At 45.5% G+C, this 22,236-nt stretch overlaps 3 protein-coding genes across 8 annotated transcripts in view; 1 reads left to right on the forward strand and 2 right to left on the reverse strand.

The window, feature by feature from the left end:
• Nucleotides 1–22,236, forward strand: part of SLC2A6 (solute carrier family 2 member 6) — a 387,913-nt gene that overhangs the window by 354,967 nt on the left and 10,710 nt on the right. For 3 of the 4 annotated variants that reach the window (XM_088459711.1, XM_088459712.1, XM_088459710.1), the window contains 5 exons: nt 9,148–9,310; nt 11,040–11,246; nt 19,524–19,623; nt 20,195–20,406; nt 21,620–21,772. In XM_088459711.1, the coding sequence (XP_088315837.1) occupies nt 9,167–9,310; nt 11,040–11,246; nt 19,524–19,623; nt 20,195–20,406; nt 21,620–21,772 (816 nt within the window). In that variant the 5' untranslated portion in view covers nt 9,148–9,166. Of the gene's footprint in view, nt 1–5,950; nt 6,149–9,147; nt 9,311–11,039; nt 11,247–19,523; nt 19,624–20,194; nt 20,407–21,619; nt 21,773–22,236 lie in introns of those variants that run through there. The other variant, XM_088459709.1, reaches the window with a different exon arrangement.
• Nucleotides 1–22,236, reverse strand: part of LOC148473364 (uncharacterized) — an 86,633-nt gene that overhangs the window by 47,673 nt on the left and 16,724 nt on the right. The window contains exon 1 of one of the 2 annotated variants that reach the window (XM_088459715.1): nt 15,925–15,975. The exons of the other annotated variant lie outside the window; for it this stretch is intronic. Coding sequence (XP_088315841.1) covers nt 15,925–15,934 — 10 coding nt within the window. The 5' untranslated portion in view covers nt 15,935–15,975. Of the gene's footprint in view, nt 1–15,924; nt 15,976–22,236 lie in introns of those variants that run through there. 2 annotated transcript variants of the gene reach the window in all.
• Nucleotides 1–22,236, reverse strand: part of CACFD1 (calcium channel flower domain containing 1) — a 110,291-nt gene that overhangs the window by 45,211 nt on the left and 42,844 nt on the right. The gene's annotated exons all lie outside the window — the stretch shown is intronic.

Genomic DNA, 22,236 nt, shown 5'->3' on the forward strand with positions numbered 1-22,236 from the left:
TCTTCTCCGGTATTGCTGATTACACTAATTGTAGTCCACTGTGTATAGGCAGGAAAGGGTTACACAAGTTACATCAATATCTAATACCCTGACAGTGCTTCTGCTTGTTCCACTTCATAACCTCTCCGAGCCCTAACACTGAGCACATCATAGCAGGTGTCAGCCCTGTATATAGCACATCACAGCTGGTGTCAGCCCTGTATATAGCACATCACAGCAGGTGTCAGCCCTGTATATAGCACATCACAGCAGGTGTCAGCCCTGTATATAGCACATCACAGCAGGTGTCAGCCCTGTATATAGCACATCACAGCAGGTGTCAGCCCTGTATATAGCACATCACAGCAGGTGTCAGCCCTGTATATAGCACATCACAGCAGGTGTCAGCCCTGTATATAGCACATCACAGCAGGTGTCAGCCCTGTATATAGCACATCATAGCAGGTGTCAGCCCTGTATATAGCACGTGTCAGCCCTGTATATAGCACATCATAGCTGGTGTCAGCCCTGTATATAGCACATCATAGCAGGTGTCAGCCCTGTATATAGCAGGTGTCAGCCCTGTATATAGCACATCATAGCAGGTGTCAGCCCTGTATATAGCACATCATAGCAGGTGTCAGCCCTGTATATAGCACATCATAGCAGGTGTCAGCCCTGTATATAGCACGTGTCAGCCCTGTATATAACATCATAGCAGGTGTCAGCCCTGTATATAGCACATCATAGCAGGTGTCAGCCCTGTATATAGCACATCATAGCAGGTGTCAGCCCTGTATATAGCACATCATAGCAGGTGTCAGCCCTGTATATAGCAGGTGTCAGCCCTGTATATAGCACATCATAGCAGGTGTCAGCCCTGTATATAACATCATAGCTGGTGTCAGCCCTGTATATAGCAGGTGTCAGCCCTGTATATAGCACATCATAGCAGGTGTCAGCCCTGTATATAGCACATCATAGCAGGTGTCAGCCCTGTATATAGCACGTGTCAGCCCTGTATATAGCACATCATAGCACGTGTCAGCCCTGTATATAGCAGGTGTCAGCCCTGTATATAGCACATCATAGCAGGTGTCAGCCCTGTATATAGCAGGTGTCAGCCCTGTATATAGCAGGTGTCAGCCCTGTATATAGCACATCATAGCAGGTGTCAGCCCTATATATAGCACGTGTCAGCCCTGTATATAGCACATCACAGCAGGTGTCAGCCCTGTATATAGCACATCACAGCAGGTGTCAGCCCTGTATATAGCACATCACAGCAGGTGTCAGCCCTGTATATAGCACATCATAGCAGGTGTCAGCCCTGTATATAGCAGGTGTCAGCCCTGTATATAGCACGTGTCAGCCCTGTATATAGCACATCATAGCTGGTGTCAGCCCTGTATATAGCACGTGTCAGCCCTGTATATAGCACATCATAGCAGGTGTCAGCCCTGTATATAGCACGTGTCAGCCCTGTATATAGCACATCATAGCAGGTGTCCGCCCTGTATATAGCAGGTGTCAGCCCTGTATATAGCAGGTGTCAGCCCTGTATATAGCACATCATAGCACGTGTCAGCCCTGTATATAGCAGGTGTCAGCCCTGTATATAGCACATCATAGCACGTGTCAGCCCTGTATATAGCAGGTGTCAGCCCTGTATATAGCACATCATAGCACTTGTCAGCCCTGTATATAGCACATCATAGCACGTGTCAGCCCTGTATATAGCAGGTGTCAGCCCTGTATATAGCACATCATAGCAGGTGTCAGCCCTGTATATAGCAGGTGTCAGCCCTGTATATAGCACATCATAGCAGGTGTCAGCCCTGTATATAGCACGTGTCAGCCCTGTATATAACATCATAGCTGGTGTCAGCCCTGTATATAGCAGGTGTCAGCCCTGTATATAGCACATCATAGCAGGTGTCAGCCCTGTATATAGCAGGTGTCAGCCCTGTATATAGCAGGTGTCAGCCCAGTATATAGCACATCATAGCAGGTGTCAGCCCTGTATATAGCAGGTGTCAGCCCTGTATATAGCACATCATAGCAGGTGTCAGCCCTGTATATAGCACATCATAGCAGGTGTCAGCCCTGTATATAGCACATCATAGCACGTGTCAGCCCTGTATATAGCACGTGTCAGCCCTGTATATAGCACATTATAGCAGGTGTCAGCCCTGTATATAGCAGGTGTCAGCCCTGTATATAGCAGGTGTCAGCCCTGTATATAGCACATCATAGCAGGTGTCAGCCCTGTATATAGCACGTGTCAGCCCTGTATATAGCACATCATAGCATGTGTCAGCCCTGTATATAGCAGGTGTCAGCCCTGTATATAGCACATCATAGCACGTGTCAGCCCTGTATATAGCAGGTGTCAGCCCTGTATATAGCACATCATAGCACGTGTCAGCCCTGTATATAGCAGGTGTCAGCCCTGTATATAGCACATCATAGCACGTGTCAGCCCTGTATATAGTAGGTGTCAGCCCTGTATATAGTAGGTGTCAGCGATGTATATAGCAGGTGTCAGCGATGTATATAGCAGGTGTCAGCCCTGTATATAGCACATCATAGCAGGTGTCAGCCCTGTATATAGCAGGTGTCAGCCCTGTATATAGCACATCACAGCAGGTGTCAGCCCTGTATATAGCACATCATAGCAGGTGTCAGCCCTGTATATAGCACATCATAGCAGGTGTCAGCCCTGTATATAGCACATCATAGCAGGTGTCAGCCCTGTATATAGCACATCACAGCAGGTGTCAGCCCTGTATATAGCACATCACAGCAGGTGTCAGCCCTGTATATAGCACATCACAGCAGGTGTCAGCCCTGTATATAGCACATCACAGCAGGTGTCAGCCCTGTATATAGCAGGTGTCAGCCCTGTATATAGCACATCATAGCAGGTGTCAGCCCTGTATATAGCACATCATAGCAGGTGTCAGCCCTGTATATAGCAGGTGTCAGCCCTGTATATAGCACATCATAGCATGTTTCCTTTCTCTTTTACTATTCTGAGAATTGTGATTGTGCTCTTGGTAATCGGTGCACAGGCTCCTACTTCTCCTTCTTAGTATCGAGTTCCTTCTCCATCAGACCTGGAAGAGGAGAAGCTATACACAGAGTACAAAGATATACAAGTAACACATAAAGATAAACAGCAGACATATATAAAGTATTATTGGGGGTGAAGGAATGTGAAAGCAGAAGTGGAGTATTCCAGGAAAGGACAGAACTGTGCGCGGCCGGTCATCACTGCCAGGGTGTAAGAGACACATGTACATGTAATAAGTCACAGGACACAAGCTGTGCGCTGGTCATTATGGGCCTGATTCCCGCTTGTCTGCCCAGAGCCGCAGTACACCAGGAGAGAACAGTAGTATATGTGCCTGGGTTACACCAGGAGAGAACAGTAGTATATGTGCCTGTGTTACACCAGGAGAGAACAGTAGTATATGTGCCTGGGTTACACCAGGAGAGAACAGTAGTGTATGTGCCTGGGTTACACCAGGAGAGAACAGTAGTATATGTGCCTGGGTTACACCAGGAGAGAACAGTAGTATATGTGCCTGGGTTACACCAGGAGAGAACAGTAGTATATGTGCCTGGGTTACACCAGGAGAGAACAGTAGTATATGTGCCTGGGTTACACCAGGAGAGAACAGTAGTGTATGCGCCTGGGTTACACCAGGAGAGAACAGTAGTGTATGTGCCTGGGTTACACCAGGAGAGAACAGTAGTATATGTGCCTGGGTTACACCAGGAGAGAACAGTAGTGTATGTGCCTGGGTTACACCAGGAGAGAACAGTAGTATATGGGCCTGGGTTACACCAGGAGAGAACAGTAGTATATATGTGCCAGGGTTACACCAGGAGAGAACAGTAGTATATGCGCCTGGGTTACACCAGGAGAGAACAGTAGTGTATGCGCCTGGGTTACACCAGGAGAGAACAGTAGTGTATGCGCCTGGGTTACACCAGGAGAGAACAGTAGTGTATGCGCCTGGGTTACACCAGGAGAGAACAGTAGTGTATGCGCCTGGGTTACACCAGGAGAGAACAGTAGTGTATGCGCCTGGGTTACACCAGGAGAGAACAGTAGTGTATGCGCCTGGGTTACACCAGGAGAGAACAGTAGTGTATGCGCCTGGGTTACACCAGGAGAGAACAGTAGTGTATGCGCCTGGGTTACACCAGGAGAGAACAGTAGTGTATGCGCCTGGGTTACACCAGGAGAGAACAGTAGTGTATGCGCCTGGGTTACACCAGGAGAGAACAGTAGTGTATGCGCCTGGGTTACACCAGGAGAGAACAGTAGTGTATGCGCCTGGGTTACACCAGGAGAGAACAGTAGTGTATGCGCCTGGGTTACACCAGGAGAGAACAGTAGTGTATGCGCCTGGGTTACACCAGGAGAGAACAGTAGTGTATGCGCCTGGGTTACACCAGGAGAGAACAGTAGTGTATGCGCCTGGGTTACACCAGGAGAGAACAGTAGTGTATGCGCCTGGGTTACACCAGGAGAGAACAGTAGTGTATGCGCCTGGGTTACACCAGGAGAGAACAGTAGTGTATGCGCCTGGGTTACACCAGGAGAGAACAGTAGTGTATGCGCCTGGGTTACACCAGGAGAGAACAGTAGTGTATGCGCCTGGGTTACACCAGGAGAGAACAGTAGTGTATGCGCCTGGGTTACACCAGGAGAGAACAGTAGTGTATGCGCCTGGGTTACACCAGGAGAGAACAGTAGTGTATGCGCCTGGGTTACACCAGGAGAGAACAGTAGTGTATGCGCCTGGGTTACACCAGGAGAGAACAGTAGTATATGCGCCTGGGTTACACCAGGAGAGAACAGTAGTATATGCGCCTGGGTTACACCAGGAGAGAACAGTAGTGTATGTGCCTAGGTTACACCAGGAGAGAACAGTAGTGTATGTGCCTGGGTTACACCAGGAGAGAACAGTAGTATATGTGCCTGGGTGGTAACAGGGGCAAGGCAGTAGTAATGGGGGAGTGGAGGTACGAACGCAGGCATACCTGAGTGTTTTAATGGCGTTTCAAAGGTGTGCACAATTAACAGGCAGCGTCATAGTACATGTCACATGGTTATTTATACCCTGAAGTGCTTGTGGTAGGGTACAGTTAACCGCAAGCGCTGCGGTCAGTACCAATGGTTGTATATACTTCCTGGAGATGATGTTTGCTAGTAGGCGGCTAAAGACAGGCTGGTGGGCGTTTGTAAACACAAATTGATCGCACGCCATGACATACTGGGCGTGCTTATTCCTTGCCGTGCGAGCGCCTGCCTTGACGTCACTTAGCTGAATTTCCATACGCTGGGAGTGAGCAGCCGCATCTAGCGAGCGGGTCTGAATCAGGCCCTCTGTGTGGACAGTGTATTAATAAATAATAATAGCACATTTTAAAAAATATTTGTAGGATATCCCATGAAGACAGGTATCCACAAATATTACACATCCCCCGGATCTATGCTCTAAGCGTAACTGCACAATGTGACCAAATCTGCATCTGGGCGGTTATGATATATTAGTGCAAATGTAGAGTATAGAAAGCGCAATTTACGCCACAAAATGTCAGCGTATGGGGAATATGTGCCGGCTTGCGCCGTGTAATACGTTCTTTGTCTGCATTGTATATTGGCTGTAGGTGCTTTATATACATACTCCTGTGTACGTCAGGCTGTATACAGAGCTAAGGGAACCTGGAGATCTCCAGATGTTGTGAAAGTAGAAGTCCCAGCTGGTCAGGCATGCTTGGATCTGTGGTTCGACAGCAGCTGGGGCACGGCAGGATGTACACGACCCTATGTGTGTATAAGAATGATGTTGTGACATGCAGAGTGGGGAGTTACAGCTGGGCTCTATGTACCACGTGTATATGAGATGTGTAGATTTCCCTCATTGCACAATAGCCCACACAGACCCTCCCCAGCTATGGGAATCCACCTCTGATGCTCACAGCCTGCAGCCCGCACTTCCTACAGCACAGTCTGCAGGCAGAGAGCAGGAGCAGCATGAAGTGACCCTACCAACTACATCATGGACAAACCTCTGCTGAGCGACACCGAGAAACCACAGTACCAGTCCGTGGGAAAGACCTTGCGGGAGGCAGACAAGAGATATGTCCAGTAAGTGGGTAACATATACAATATATATATATATATAGAGATATATATATATATATATACACACACACACAGTTTAAATGGGAAAGGACTGTGTACAGGTGTAGTGGGTTGGATGGAATGACTATAAATATGTCCCCATAATATTATTATTGTTATTTATAGCCAATAAAAACAGCTGGAAATTATTTCTGCCAGTATAACATTTTTATGTCTGTTTTGTCATTTATTTATTTGCGTTACCATAGTGTAGGGTGAATGGTGAAAACAATGTAGTTATGGTTGTGACTGAAGGCATCCTAGGTAATTCCGCCCAATGGTACAGTACATTCTGGAGTGGCTGTGATAAGATCAGGCAATGTATGGACTTGTAGTGCACCGCATGCTGGCAGACCCTAGAGGTAACCTTCTTATGTATTAGAATTTAGTTAATAGTAGATATTATAGGACAACTCATACTGATTTAGAAAATGGTGATTGATGCATCTTTCAAAATTAAGTGCGAATTAGTATAAATTGTTTTTGGGTTTTTTTCAGCAGGTTTTAGCCTGTAGGTGTCACTGTTTACACTGCTGCCTATGGACAGATGATCTTCTCAGCTAAATGACACAGGCAGCAACAGGGAAACCCACATAACTCCTTTATATTATAATGTGATATTAAACAATAAGTGCAGTATAATCAGAACGGGACATTTTTTTCTAATGAACGTTCAGTTGTTTCACAGTTTACACAATAGTCTAAAAAGAACAAAAATCAAATACAATTAGTGCCACCTCCGTCAATTACTACGGAACCAGTCGGTTGCTTCATTTTCCAGCAGCAGACACAGAAGTGACCACTTCTTCTTATTGGGGCTTATTACAACATCACCGAGTGTCACTAATAGATGCAGGCTGAGCGGATGTGGGTCACCGGGGTGAGACGATATCTGTGCCCAGATCTAGATATTTGTTAGTGTTATTAGATGTTTAATATATACAGCACTGTTACATGGGAGCCGCCGATCCAGCTTTAGTTCTGGACCCATAGTCTCACTTGCTCGCACCCCAAATTCCTGAAACGTATCTATCATAGAACTCAGTTGCCTATTTAAGGGGGAAATAACTGATATAATTTGTGGGAGTCAGTGGAGGTGAATGAATGTATTAGTTATGGGCACAGTTTAACAATCTTCTACAGCACAGGTTCTCAAACTCGGTCCTAGGGACCCCAAACAGTGCATGTTTTCCAGGTCTCCTCACAGAATCACAAGTGAAATCATTATCTCCACTTGTGGATCTTTTAAAATGTGTCAGTGAGTAATGAGTACACCTGTGCACCTGCTGGGTGACCTGGGAAAAGTGTCAGTGAGTAATGAATACACCTGTGCTCCTGCTGGGTGACCTGGGAAATGTGTCAGTGAGTAATGAGTACACCTGTGCACCTGCTGGGTGACCTGGGGAATGTGTCAGTGAGTAATGATTACACCTGTGCACCTGCTGGGTGACCTGGGAAATGTGTCAGTGAGTAATGATTACACCTGTGCACCTGCTGGGTGACCTGGGAAATGTATCAGTGAGTAATGAGTACACCTGTGCACCTGCTGGGTGACCTGGGAAATGTGTCAGTGAGTAATGATTACACCTGTGCACCTGCTGGGTGACCTGGGAAATGTGTCAGTGAGTAATGAGTACACCTGTACACCTGCTGGGTGACCTGGGAAATGTGTCAGTGAGTAATGATTACACCTGTGCTCCTGCTGGGTGACCTGGGAAAAGTGTCAGTGAGTAATGAATACACCTGTGCTCCTGCTGGGTGACCTGGGAAATGTGTCAGTGAGTAATGATTACACCTGTGCACCTGCTGGGTGACCTGGGAAATGTGTCAGTGAGTAATGATTACACCTGTGCACCTGCTGGGTGACCTGGGAAATGTATCAGTGAGTAATGAGTACACCTGTGCACCTGCTGGGTGACCTGGGAAATGTGTCAGTGAGTAATGATTACACCTGTGCACCTGCTGGGTGACCTGGGAAATGTGTCAGTGAGTAATGAGTACACCTGTACACCTGCTGGGTGACCTGGGAAATGTGTCAGTGAGTAATGAATACACCTGTGCACCTGCTGGGTGACCTGGGAAATGTATCAGTGAGTAATGAATACACCTGTGCACCTGCTGGGTGACCTGGGAAATGTGTCAGTGAGTAATGAATACACCTGTGCACCTGCTGGGTGACCTGGGAAATGTGTCAGTGAGTAATGATTACACCTGTGCACCTGCTGGGTGACCTGGGGAATGTGTCAGTGAGTAATGAATACACCTGTGCACCTGCTGGGTGACCTGGGAAATGTATCAGTGAGTAATGAATACACCTGTGCACCTGCTGTGTGACCTGGGAAATGTATCAGTGAGTAATGAATACACCTGTGCTCCTGCTGGGTGACCTGGGAAATGTGTCAGTGAGTAATGAATACACCTGTGCTCCTGCTGGGTGACCTGGGAAATGTGTCAGTGAGTAATGAATACACCTGTGCTCCTGCTGGGTGACCTGGGAAATGTGTCAGTGAGTAATGAATACACCTGTGCTCCTGCTGGGTGACCTGGGAAATGTGTCAGTGAGTAATGAATACACCTGTGCTCCTGCTGGGTGACCTGGGAAATGTGTCAGTGAGTAATGATTACACCTGTGCTCCTGCTGGGTGACCTGGGAAATGTGTCAGTGAGTAATGAATACACCTGTGCACTTGCTGGGTGACCTGGGAAATGTGTCAGTGAGTAATGAATACACCTGTGCACTTGCGGGGTGACCTGGGAAATGTGAACTGTGTGGGATCCTGAGGACCGAGTTTGAGAACCACTGTACAACAGTATTAATATATTTGGGACAGAGTGCAGCTTGGCCTTTGCTTGATGGAATGATAAGTGCACCAACCTAATGATATAGATGTCGGATAACTTGTGTCCTATTAATCTGTACCAATAACAACAGCAAACAAACTCTTCTGTCTCCTCATTTGCAGAACACTAGACAACAAGAAGATGTTGCTGGCTGCATTTTCTGCAGTCCTCGGGAACTTCACATTCGGCTATGCCCTGGTTTACCCCTCACCAGTGATCCCAGCTCTGGAAAGAGACGGTGATCCCAGTCTGCACATTACAGACGAAGAACAGTCCTGGTTTGGGGTATAAATCTTTCTGTTTTGTTTCTTCTCTCACTTACAAGTGGCCCGATAATACAGATTAGTTTGGTCTTGTAAAGAGCACCTCATGCCTCAGTGATGTCACTGGTTCTGACTTAGTAGACTGCATTCTCAGTGATGTAATTGGTTCCTAGTGACTGGGTAGGCTGCACTGTCAGTGATGTAATTGGTTCCTAGTGACTGGATAGGCTGCACTGTCAGTGATGTAATTGGTTCCTAGTGACTGGGTAGGCTGCACTGTCAGTGATGTAATTGGTTCCTAGTGACTGGATAGGCTGCACTGTCAATGATGTAATTGGTTCCTAGTGACTGGATAGGCTGCACTGTCAGTGATGTAATTGGTTCCTAGTGACTGGATAGGCTGCATTCTCAGTGATGTCATTGGTTCCTAGTGACTGGATAGGCTGCACTGTCAGTGATGTCATTGGTTCCTAGTGACTGGATAGGCTGCACTGTCAGTGATGTAATTGGCTCCTAGTGACTGGATAGGCTGCATTCTCAGTGATGTCACTGGCTCCTAGTGACTGGATAGGCTGCATTCTCAGTGATGTCACTGGCTCCTAGTGACTGGATAGGCTGCATTCTCAGTGATGTAATTGGTTCCTAGTGACTGGATAGGCTGCATTCTCAGTGATGTCACTGGCTCCTAGTGACTGGATAGGCTGCATTCTCAGTGATGTCACTGGCTCCTAGTGACTGGATAGGCTGCACTGTCAGTGATGTAATTGGTTCCTAGTGACTGGATAGGCTGCATTCTCAGTGATGTCACTGGCTCCTAGTGACTGGATAGGCTGCATTCTCAGTGATGTCACTGGCTCCTAGTGACTGGATAGGCTGCATTCTCAGTTATGTAATTGGTTCCTAGTGACTGGATAGGCTGCATTCTCAGTGATGTCACTGGCTCCTAGTGACTGGATAGGCTGCACTGTCAGTGATGTAATTGGTTCCTAGTGACTGGATAGGCTGCATTCTCAGTGATGTAATTGGTTCCCAGTGACTGGATAGGCTGCACTGTCAGTGATGTCACTGGTTCCTAGTGACTGGATAGGTTGCATTCTCAGTGATGTAATTGGTTCCTATTGACTGGATAGGCTGCATTCTCAGTGATGTCACTGGCTCCTAGTGATTGGATAGGCTGCATTCTCAGTGATGTCACTGACTCCTAGTGAAAGGATAGGCTGCATTCTCAGTGATGTCACTGGCTCCTAGTGAAAGGATAGGCTGCACTCTCAGTGATGTCACTGGCTCCTAGTGAAAAGATAGGCTGCATTCTCAGTGATGTCAACACAACAGCTAATAAACATATTGGCCACACTAGCAAACTTGAAAGCTGTCTCTAATTTACTTTGACAGTACCCTGTATTCATAATTTATAAGTGTAAATTGTTTTCCTAGAATTTGCCCAATGCAAGTACATATTTCACTATTTAATGTGTCTGATGCATGTTTTAGTTTTGCAATTTGTTCTTTAAATTAAATGTTAATGAAAGAGAGAATAAAATGGTTTAGTTGTACTGAAATATACCTATTGTTTAAAGGAATAATAAATGCTATACATTAACTGTGTGCCATAGAGCACTGCACCTGACAGACCATCTCAGAAAATAAAACCAAATATTGGCAATTATACACATTTTTTTAATTGTCTATTAATGAACATTAGTGAAAGTATCACAGAACAGCCTGCACTGTCGCTCTGCTCTCTTTGCCAGTCTGTCTTTGCTCTGGGCTGCTGCGTTGGAGGTTTAAGCTCGATGTTCCTAAATGACCGGCTTGGACGTAAACTGAGCATCATGTTCTCCGCTCTACCTGCGGCTGTGGGCTTCCTTCTCATGGGCAGCGCTCAACATATCTCTATGTTACTTCTGGGCAGGATCCTAACAGGCCTGGCAGGAGGCCTAACGTCATCATCCATACCGGTAAGTGGCCGGCTGGCCGTACCTCTGATGGGCCAGGATAGGTTTAGAGGAGGATTATAAATGTGTCCATCCTCTATAGAACATGCTTTATGTATAGTTTTGCCCATTGGCATATAAGCAGAGTCTATGAGACCATTCTGGGGACTGAAGCAGTGTTCATACAAAAATACTGTCTATTAATTTGAAAGGAACCAGTGACATTCCCGAGGCATGAGACACACACGCTGAATGATAGGCTAATTCCCAGAGTGCCTCACAGCTCAGTGCTGTTATTGACTCCTACAGCATTTATAGACCGTACTAACATAATTATTGGTTTGGCCCTTAAAATGGCTTATTTCACTGTGTATAGATGATGGGTCCTTTGTGTGAGCCTGGAACCTTGGGCAGGAGACATGGACTAGCCCTACCCATGTTACCACATTGATGGCGGCTGCAGATGATGGAATAAAAGTAGTATGTAGAGGTTTAAAGCCCCCATACATCAGCAATCTGAGGAAGTGACTATAGACCCCCATACATCAGCAATCTGAGGCAATGACTATAGGCCCCCATACATCAGCAATCTGAGGAAGTGACTATAGGCCCCCCATACATCAGCAATCTGAGGAAGTGACTATAGGCCCCCCATACATCAGCAATCTGAGGCAATAACTATAGGCCCCCATACATCAGCAATCTGAGGCAATGACTATAGGCCCCCATACATCAGCAATCTGAGGCAATGACTATAGGCCCCCATACATCAGCAATCTGAGGCAATGACTATAGACCCCCATACATCAGCAACCAGAAAACCACAAGTGAACAATTTGAAGATTTGTTGCCCGATATTAGGATTTACCAATCTGCGCCCATACATTACAGATCTTTTTCAGTGATTTGCAGATCGATTGCAGCAAACACAGATCTGCCAATCGTGAAAGGCTCCATCATGTTACTAGTAACGGTCTGCACATCTGCTGCTCATCTCCATACACTAGCAATCTACAGCCCCAATCCATCTGTGACATCCAACATGTTGGACAACCTGATTTACCGATTCCAATCACATTTTGGTTGCAATCTGCGATCTGTGAAGCCCATACATTGCAGATATTTATACACAATCATCTGCAAATGACAGAATTGACACAATCGATAGCTGATGTATGATGATTACATCGCTGTTTATGTAAGCCACCAGGGACAGGTAGAAACGCTGCCCCATTAGAGAAAGGTGAAATGTGTGTACAGATCCTCAAAGATGATTTATCTATCTTTAGGTGCTCGTACATCAGCAATCTATTGTGGCAATTCTGCAAATTTCAGATGATTGTGTAAAAAAATCTGCAATGCCCGACCGATAGCGCTTTCCCCTCCCGACCAATCATACTCCTATGTCACTCTCAGCGTGCACCTCCATACATTTTTCAAGGTTTATTTAAACAATATGTGTATAGTCCTATTAGATTCATACCTATGTTGAGCACTAGAACTCCTAGATAACACAACGACTATCCCCATAATCCACTTTCTCCCTTAGCAAGGACATGAGGTCAGCAGTTAATACTCAGAAAGTCAAAATATCGACAATTATAAAATAAATACAGGACTACTAGAATGAGGCCGGTGACCCATGTATACCTATGGCTAGTGACACACCGGTGTATTGGTGACCTATATATGCCTATGGCTAGTGACACACAGGTGTATTAGTGACCCATGTATACCTATGGCTAGTGACACACAGGTGTATTAGTGACCCATGTATACCTATGGCTAGTGACACACCGGTGTATTGGTGACCTATATATGCCTATGGCTAGTGACACACAGGTGTATTAGTGACCCATGTATACCTATGGCTAGTGACACACAGGTGTATTGGTTCCCTATGTATACCTATGGCTAGTGACACACAGGTGTATTGGTTCCCTATGTATGCCTATGGCTAGTGACACACAGGTGTATTGGTTCCCTATGTATACCTATGGCTAGTGACACACAGGTGTATTGGTTCCCTATGTATACCTATGGCTAGTGACACACAGGTGTATTGGTTCCCTATGTATGCCTATGGCTAGTGACACACCGGTGTATTAGTGACCCATGTATACCTATGGCTAGTGACACACAGGTGTATTGGTTCCCTATGTATACCTATGGCTAGTGACACACCGGTGTATTAGTGACCCATGTATACCTATGGCTAGTGACACACAGGTGTATTGGTTCCCTATGTATACCTATGGCTAGTGACACACAGGTGTATTGGTTCCCTATGTATACCTATGGCTAGTGACACACAGGTGTATTGGTTCCCTATGTATGCTTATTGCTAGTGACACACAGGTGTATTGGTTCCCTATGTATACCTATGGCTAGTGACACACAGGTGTATTGGTTCCCTATGTATATCTATGGCTAGTGACACACAGGTGTATTGGTTCCCTATGTATGCCTATGGCTAGTGACACACAGGTGTATTGGTTCCCTATGTATACCTATGGCTAGTGACACACAGGTGTATTGGTTCCCTATGTATACCTATGGCTAGTGACACACAGGTGTATTGGTTCCCTATGTATACCTATGGCTAGTGACACACAGGTGTATTGGTTCCCTATGTATACCTATGGCTAGTGACACACAGGTGTATTGGTTCCCTATGTATGCCTATGGCTAGTGACACACCGGTGTATTAGTGACCCATGTATACCTATGGCTAGTGACACACAGGTGTATTGGTTCCCTATGTATACCTATGGCTAGTGACACACCGGTGTATTAGTGACCCATGTATACCTATGGCTAGTGACACACAGGTGTATTGGTTCCCTATGTATACCTATGGCTAGTGACACACAGGTGTATTGGTTCCCTATGTATACCTATGGCTAGTGACACACAGGTGTATTGGTTCCCTATGTATGCTTATTGCTAGTGACACACAGGTGTATTGGTTCCCTATGTATACCTATGGCTAGTGACACACAGGTGTATTGGTTCCCTATGTATACCTATGGCTAGTGACACACAGGTGTATTGGTTCCCTATGTATACCTATGGCTAGTGACACACCGGTGTATTAGTGACCCATGTATACCTATGGCTAGTGACACACAGGTGTATTGGTTCCCTATGTATACCTATGGCTAGTGACACACAGGTGTATTGGTTCCCTATGTATACCTATGGCTAGTGACACACAGGTGTATTGGTTCCCTATGTATACCTATGGCTAGTGACACACCGGTGTATTGGTGACCTATATATGCCTATGGCTAGTGACACACAGGTGTATTGGTGACCCATGTATACCTATGGCTAGTGACACACAGGTGTATTGGTGACCCATGTATACCTATGGCTAGTGACACACAGGTGTATTGGTGACCCATGTATACCTATGGCTAGTGACACACAGGTGTATTGGTGACCCATGTATACCTATGGCTAGTGACACACAGGTGTATTGGTGACCCATGTATACCTATGGCTAGTGACACACAGGTGTATTGGTGACCCATGTATACCTATGGCTAGTGACACACAGGTGTATTGGTGACCCATGTATACCTATGGCTAGTGACACACAGGTGTATTGGTTCCCTATGTATACCTATGGCTAGTGACACACCGGTGTATTAGTGACCCATGTATACCTATGGCTAGTGACACACCGGTGTATTAGTGACCCATGTATACCAATGGCTAGTGACACACAGGTGTATTGGTTCCCTATGTATACCTATGGCTAGTGACACACCGGTGTATTGGTTCCCTATGTATACCTATGGCTAGTGACACACAGGTGTATTGGTTCCCTATGTATGCCTATGGCTAGTGACACACAGGTGTATTGGTTCCCTATGTATGCCTATGGCTAGTGACACACAGGTGTATTGGTTCCCTATGTATGCCTATGGCTAGTGACACACAGGTGTATTGGTTCCCTATGTATACCTATGGCTAGTGACACACAGGTGTATTGGTTCCCTATGTATACCTATGGCTAGTGACACACAGGTGTATTGGTTCCCTATGTATACCTATGGCTAGTGACACACCGGTGTATTGGTTCCCTATGGATCCCACATGTAGCCTTACTCCAGTTCCTATACGATGTACATATCAGTCATGTGACTAGCAGTGTAATCTTGCGGACATTGGATTCCTGTAGGAAAAGACAAGGAATAAAGATCATATTGGGGGCTACACAAATTGTTCCGTTCTTGCTAATAATGTGTAGAAATCCTGTGATCGAGATACAGCCAGAAGGTACATTTCCGCTTTGTCATAGTGCTAAGGAAATGTCATGGTGGCTTGTGCTGAATGGAACCATGTCACTGTCCCCTACAAGGGCTCCTCTGTCCCCAGCCACACAGCCAGGACATTGCTCACATACCCCAGCTATTTCTGGATGGACGGGATCTACAGCTCCTTTTCCAGAATGTAACTGGATTTAAACCCTTCAATGTATACATTATCCTCACAGGAGGGATAATTAACCCCCATGATTATGCCCTAAATTTGAAGTTGCCCTATTCCACCAAGTATGAAATAATTACAGTGAGTTCTAATTAGGAAAATCTATAATTGGATAAAGTGACCGGGTATAGAAGTGTAGTGAGCACAGCAGTATTACAGCACAATGGAAGCATTGCTTACACCCTGCAGGTTGATCGGAACCTACCTTCAGACATCTACCGATTCCTCATAAGACAGCTCCTGCTGCCAATACACGTCGCTGGCCAATCTGCATCGAATCCTCCATTCAGGTATCATTCGTGCTCAGATCTCAATGGGCACCTGCCCTCTCCTAAAGCAGCCGGGTGGTCATCTCACTCCCACCAACGGTGGTCATCCGCAGTCCTGGAATTCCACCCAGACTATCTCTGCTGTGGCCTGCACCAAAGTCCTAGAGCTTCTAGAAGGTGCTACAACACCTCCAGGTAGCTGAATGCTCCAGACCAGTGCTTCTTAAACACGGCCCTTAGGGCACACGGGGGGGGGAGTTCACATTAACGGCATTGTCTGACAGATTCCAAAGGGCAATAGTAATTCCTGATCATCAGAGGAGTTGCACATTGTAAACCTGATGGATAGTAAGTAGACCCCTAACAGCCTAGGTGTTAAGGATATACATGCTTGAGCATAGGTGGTTTAATTAGTACCGCTACAATTTTGATTAAACCATCTGTGCTCAAGCATTGATACCTGTAAAACCTGGAGCATCTTGCGGACCAAATCTGAGGAACATTGTGTTACACTTTCATTCCCCACTGGAATTAAATGTATATGATGTGGATTTGGCCTATCGAAAATTATACTTTATCCAATATATAATAAATCTGTAATCGCTTGTTTTGATTTAGTAATACACAGGTTCTTAAACTCTGTCCTCAGGAACCCAAACAGTGCATGTTTTCCAGGTCTCCTCACAGAATCACAAGTGAAATAATTTAGTTCCATCTGTGGATCTTTTAAAATGTGTAAGTGAGTAATGAGTACACCTGTGCACCTGCTGGGTGACCTGGAAAACGTGACCTGTGTGGGGTCCTGAGGACCGAGTTTGAGAACCACTGTAGTAATAGATTTGGTGGAAACACTTTAAGCATAAACATGTTGGATAATTATAATAAAGTAATGTATACATGGCAGAGCTTATTATTGTCCTTTAGATATATACTGTATCCTAATAAATAGCCCCAACATACCTAGCAGCGGAGGCACGAGCCCTCCGTACAGAAATAGCTGCAGCATGTGACTGGTGACCCCCTCTGTGTGGCTGGGGACAGTGGAGCCCTTGTGGGTTATAGAGCCAGGGTTACATTCAGCACAAAGCACCATATCATCTAATAAGGAGCATGACAAACATGACATTCATCTTCCCCCTGTATTCCTTATAATTATCAGAGAAGACTGAGCTTACTGACGTTCCCCCGATGCCCTGACTCCAGTATTAATCATTCCACAACCGCGTAATATCATAGGAAATGAAAACAGCAACGCTGCGAATAATCCTATATTATCAGATGTATAAGCCCCCTATCACAGAAACCAGGAGGAATATTACATGCAATAATTATATATTAGTACTAATAAATTATTATTCAAACAAAATTATTCTAAAAACATATTGTATGGAACATCACACACATAAGAAAGAAAGTAGGTATTTATATTGATACTTAGAAGATAAATGAGCCTCATTTAGAGTTAGATGTAAGTCCACATACGTGATGTAAGAATGCATTTATTTGCACGCCAAATCTACAGATAGGTCATTCAGGCCTAGCCTTTACTAGGAGCACCTGTACAGGTGCTGTATGTTATTCAGCCATAGCCTTTACTAGGAGCACCTGTACAGATACTGTATGTCACTCAGGCATAGCCTTTACTAGGAGCACCTGTACAGGTACTGTATGTCATTCAGCCATAGCCTTTACTAGGAGCACCTGTACAGGTACTGTATGTCACTCAGGCCTAGCCTTTACTAGGAGCACCTGTACAGGTACTGTATGTCACTCAGGCATAGCCTTTACTAGGAGCACCTGTACAGGTACTGTATGTCACTCAGGCCTAGCCTTTACTAGGAGCACCTGTACAGGTACTGTTTGTCATTCAGCCATAGCCTTTACTAGGAGCACCTGTACAGGTACTGTTTGTCATTCAGCCATAGCCTTTACTAGGAGCACCTGTACAGATACTGTATGTCACTCAGGCATAGCCTTTACTAGGAGCACCTGTACAGGTACTGTATGTCATTCAGCCATAGCCTTTACTAGGAGCACCTGTACAGATACTGTATGTCACTCAGGCATAGCCTTTACTAGGAGCACCTGTACAGGTGCTGTATGTCACTCAGGCCTAGCCTTTACTAGGAGCACCTGTACAGGTACTGTATGTCATTCAGCCATAGCCTTTACTAGGAGCACCTGTACAGGTACTGTATGTCACTCAGGCCTAGCCTTTACTAGGAGCACCTGTACAGGTACTGTATGTCATTCAGGCCTAGCCTTTACTAGGAGCACCTGTACAGATGCTGTATGTCATTCAGGCCTAGCCTTTACTAGGAGCACCTGTACAGGTGCTGTATGTCACTCAGGCCTAGCCTTTACTAGGAGCACCTGTACAGGTACTGTATGTCATTCAGCCATAGCCTTTACTAGGAGCACCTGTACAGGTACTGTATGTCACTCAGGCCTAGCCTTTACTAGGAGCACCTGTACAGGTACTGTATGTCATTCAGGCCTAGCCTTTACTAGGAGCACCTGTACAGATGCTGTATGTCATTCAGGCCTAGCCTTTACTAGGAGCACCTGTACAGGTGCTGTATGTCACTCAGGCCTAGCCTTTACTAGGAGCACCTGTAAAGGTGCTGTATGTCACTCAGGCCTAGCCTTTACTAGGAGCACCTGTACAGATGCTGTATGTCACTCAGGCCTAGCCTTTACTAGGAGCACCTGTACAGGTACTGTATGTCACTCAGGCCTAGCCTTTACTAGGAGCACCTGTACAGGTACTGTATGTCACTCAGGCCTAGCCTTTACTAGGAGCACCTGTACAGGTACTGTATGTCATTCAGGCATAGCCTTTACTAGGAGCACCTGTACAGGTGCTGTATGTCATTCAGGCATAGCCTTTACTAGGAGCACCTGTACAGGTGCTGTATGTCATTCAGGCCTAGCCTTTACTAGGAGCACCTGTACAGGTGCTGTATGTCATTCAGGCCTAGCCTTTACTAGAAGCACCTGTACAGGTACTGTATGTCATTCAGGCATAGCCTTTACTAGGAGCACCTGTACAGGTGCTGTATGTCATTCAGGCCTAGCCTTTACTAGGAGCACCTGTACAGGTACTGTATGTCATTCAGGCCTAGCCTTTACTAGAAGCACCTGTACAGGTTTTTCATTTCAGAGTTTTTATTTCTTGCTTTCTTCATGCCTCATGGCCCTTAACTTCTTCTTCAGCAGACAATAAAAATAAACAACTCTAGATGATATAAAGCCTTGGTTAGAAGTCACAGATGGTAAAGTCAGAGATATAAAGCCAGGCATTAGTAAAATATACAGGATGCCGTGTATAAGCCATAAAATGAAGGTAGAATCTTCCATACAATGAGTGTGGTGAGTGCATTAGGGTCTCAGGATAATATATACACTTTTATATTAGTAAATAATTTTTAAATTTTTAACTGTTTTAAACATTCTATATTTTCAGTTTTTAACATATAGGTTGGATTTTGGCATGTGTAAATAGTCACAAAATATATTTCCCATTGTGTTTTAGGTGTATATTTCGGAGATTTCTCACTCGGGAGTTAGGGGTGCGCTGGGAGCTTGTCCACAGTTATTGGCAGTTTGTGGTGCCCTGGTCCTGTATGCGCTCGGTATGTATAATCCTGATTAAACTCTCGCAGATCAAATGCCTGATTAAGTTAACGGTCCACCTTTGTTTGCGTTGCCCTAAGATACTACAGATGTGCTGTATGACTTCACTTCCAATGGGCAATTCATGGTGTGTCATCCAGAGAGAATACAACTAACAAAGGTGCCGGATGAAACTAGTTCTTAGTGAATTCATCAGTATCACTAGTATCGTGTAAGGAAACAAAATGGCTGCCCACTAGTATCGTGTAAGGCAACAAAATGGCTGCCCACTAGTATCGTGTAAGGCAACAAAATGGCTGCCTGCACAGTCTCTCTGTTTTGTCATCTATTCTAATAGAAAGGTTGGAGCCAGGATCATCAAATATTCTCTATCATGGATGAAAATGACGTCATGTCTACAGTAATTGAATAACCCATTCTCTGCTGTCTCTTCCTAGTGAGGCATTGTTGCTATTAGCATCTACAAAAGTAATACACTAGAAAAGACGCTCATGCGATACAACCGTACTGGGTCCTAGTGTCCACCTGGCCCTTCACGTGAACGTAAATAGCCCAAATCTTTCCCCTCAGGTATCAAGCTACCATGGCGCTGGCTGGCGATAGCTGGAGAGGTGCCCGTATTTGTGATGCTTATTCTCCTGTGCTTCATGCCCGACTCCCCGCGCTTCCTAATATCCAAAGGCAAAGACGAAAAAGCGCTGGAGGCCCTGGTCTGGCTCCGGGGGGCCAACACTGCCTACAAAGGGGAGTTCCAAAGGATTAAGGAGAGCATCATGAAGAAGGTATGACCTCACATTTCACCATTTCTGATTCTTGCGGAGGACTGTATGTCATATACATTATAAGGCCCTGGGAGGGGACACCTATGTGACACCTCTGCCTCTGACGCTGCATTCAGCTACAAGCTTTGTACTAGTAACCGTTCTCTATGTGACACCTCTGTCTCTATGACGCTGCATTCAGCTACAAGCTTTGTACTAGTAACCGTTCTCTATGTGACACCTCTGTCTCTATTACTCTGCATTCAGCTACAAGCTTTGTACTAGTAACCGTTCTCTATGTGACGCCTCTGCCTCTATGACGCTGCATTCAGCTACAAGCTTTGTACTAGTAACCGTTCTCTATGTGACACCTCTGTCTCTATGACGCTGCATTCAGCTACAAGCTTTGTACTAGTAACCGTTCTCTATGTGACGCCTCTGCCTCTATTACTCTGCATTCAGCTACAAGCTTTGTACTAGTAACCGTTCTCTATGTGACGCCTCTGCCTCTATGACGCTGCATTCAGCTACAAGCTTTGTACTAGTAACCGTTCTCTATGTGACACCTCTGTCTCTATGACGCTGCATTCAGCTACAAGCTTTGTACTAGTAACCGTTCTCTATGTGACACCTCTGTCTCTATTACTCTGCATTCAGCTACAAGCTTTGTACTAGTAACCGTTCTCTATGTGACGCCTCTGCCTCTATGACGCTGCATTCAGCTACAAGCTTTGTACTAGTAACCGTTTCCCACTGACGAATGGTTGGGAGTATTGTCTGCATAAAATCATAGGGGGAGGGGACTTATAAATTAGATGGACGATCACTCCAGGCACTGGGTGGCATTTATACCACTCCCCTAAGATTGGACAGTTGTCACTGTGCGGCCATTAAGGAGGTTACTGGTAATGACAGCCATCCACTCCAGTGACTTTAGAATTAGCCGCCATAGAAATGTTTGGTTTTGTTTAGATAATTTTGTTGACACGGACTGGACTCAACACGTATGGTTAATGCATAGTATTACCATGTCTAAGGCGTGTTGTATGATCATGGAAACAATTTCTTCCTTCTACTAAGCCTAATGTTTTGTTTCTTTATGGACAATCATGAGATATATATATATATATATATATATATATATATATGTGTGTGTGTATGGTTTTTCTGGTCATTGTGTGGGGTTTCTCGGTACAGTTAGGAGCTGATGTTGGTGACCTGATCTCTATTCCAGAACAGTTCTCTCACCTGCAGTGAGCTCTCAGATCCATATTACTACAAACCCATCCTCATCACTACACTGATGAGGTGCCTACAGCAACTGTCTGGCATCAACCCTATACTGACCTACCTGGAGTCCATCTTCAACAAGACCAATGCCATTCTGGTGAGCACCGCTGCTGGATTTCTTATGCATGGCTGTCATTGTGCGTCATTACACTGTGCGGTTGATGTGGAGCTGGACCTACACGTTATTACTCTCTCAGTAAATCTATGTAAGGGTGTCTCCCTATGTAGAGTTGGGTCTATATGCTGATTACATCTCCTTACCCTAAAAGAGGTGACCACGAGGAGCGTAGGGGCGGCCTGTTTAGTTGAAGTACAGTAAGTGTGCCTTACGTAGGTTGTTGAAGCACAAGCAGCCGTATACGCGTTTGTTTCGGTAGCGGCTGCCTCAGGATTCTTGTTGATGATGATCATCAGCACGGTACTTTGTATTATGGTAAATGTGTACCCCCCCCTCCTCAATAGAAATTCCAGCACTAGCATGGATAGCCTAGGCGGATGTCAGCGTGATGGGGAGGACACAAAGCACAAGGTTCCCCTGAAAATACTGGCACTAGCACTATA

Source organism: Taudactylus pleione, unplaced genomic scaffold (assembly GCF_031769625.1).
Source record: "Taudactylus pleione unplaced genomic scaffold, aTauple2 ptg000927l, whole genome shotgun sequence".
NCBI classification, from domain to species: Eukaryota; Metazoa; Chordata; class Amphibia; order Anura; family Myobatrachidae; genus Taudactylus; species Taudactylus pleione.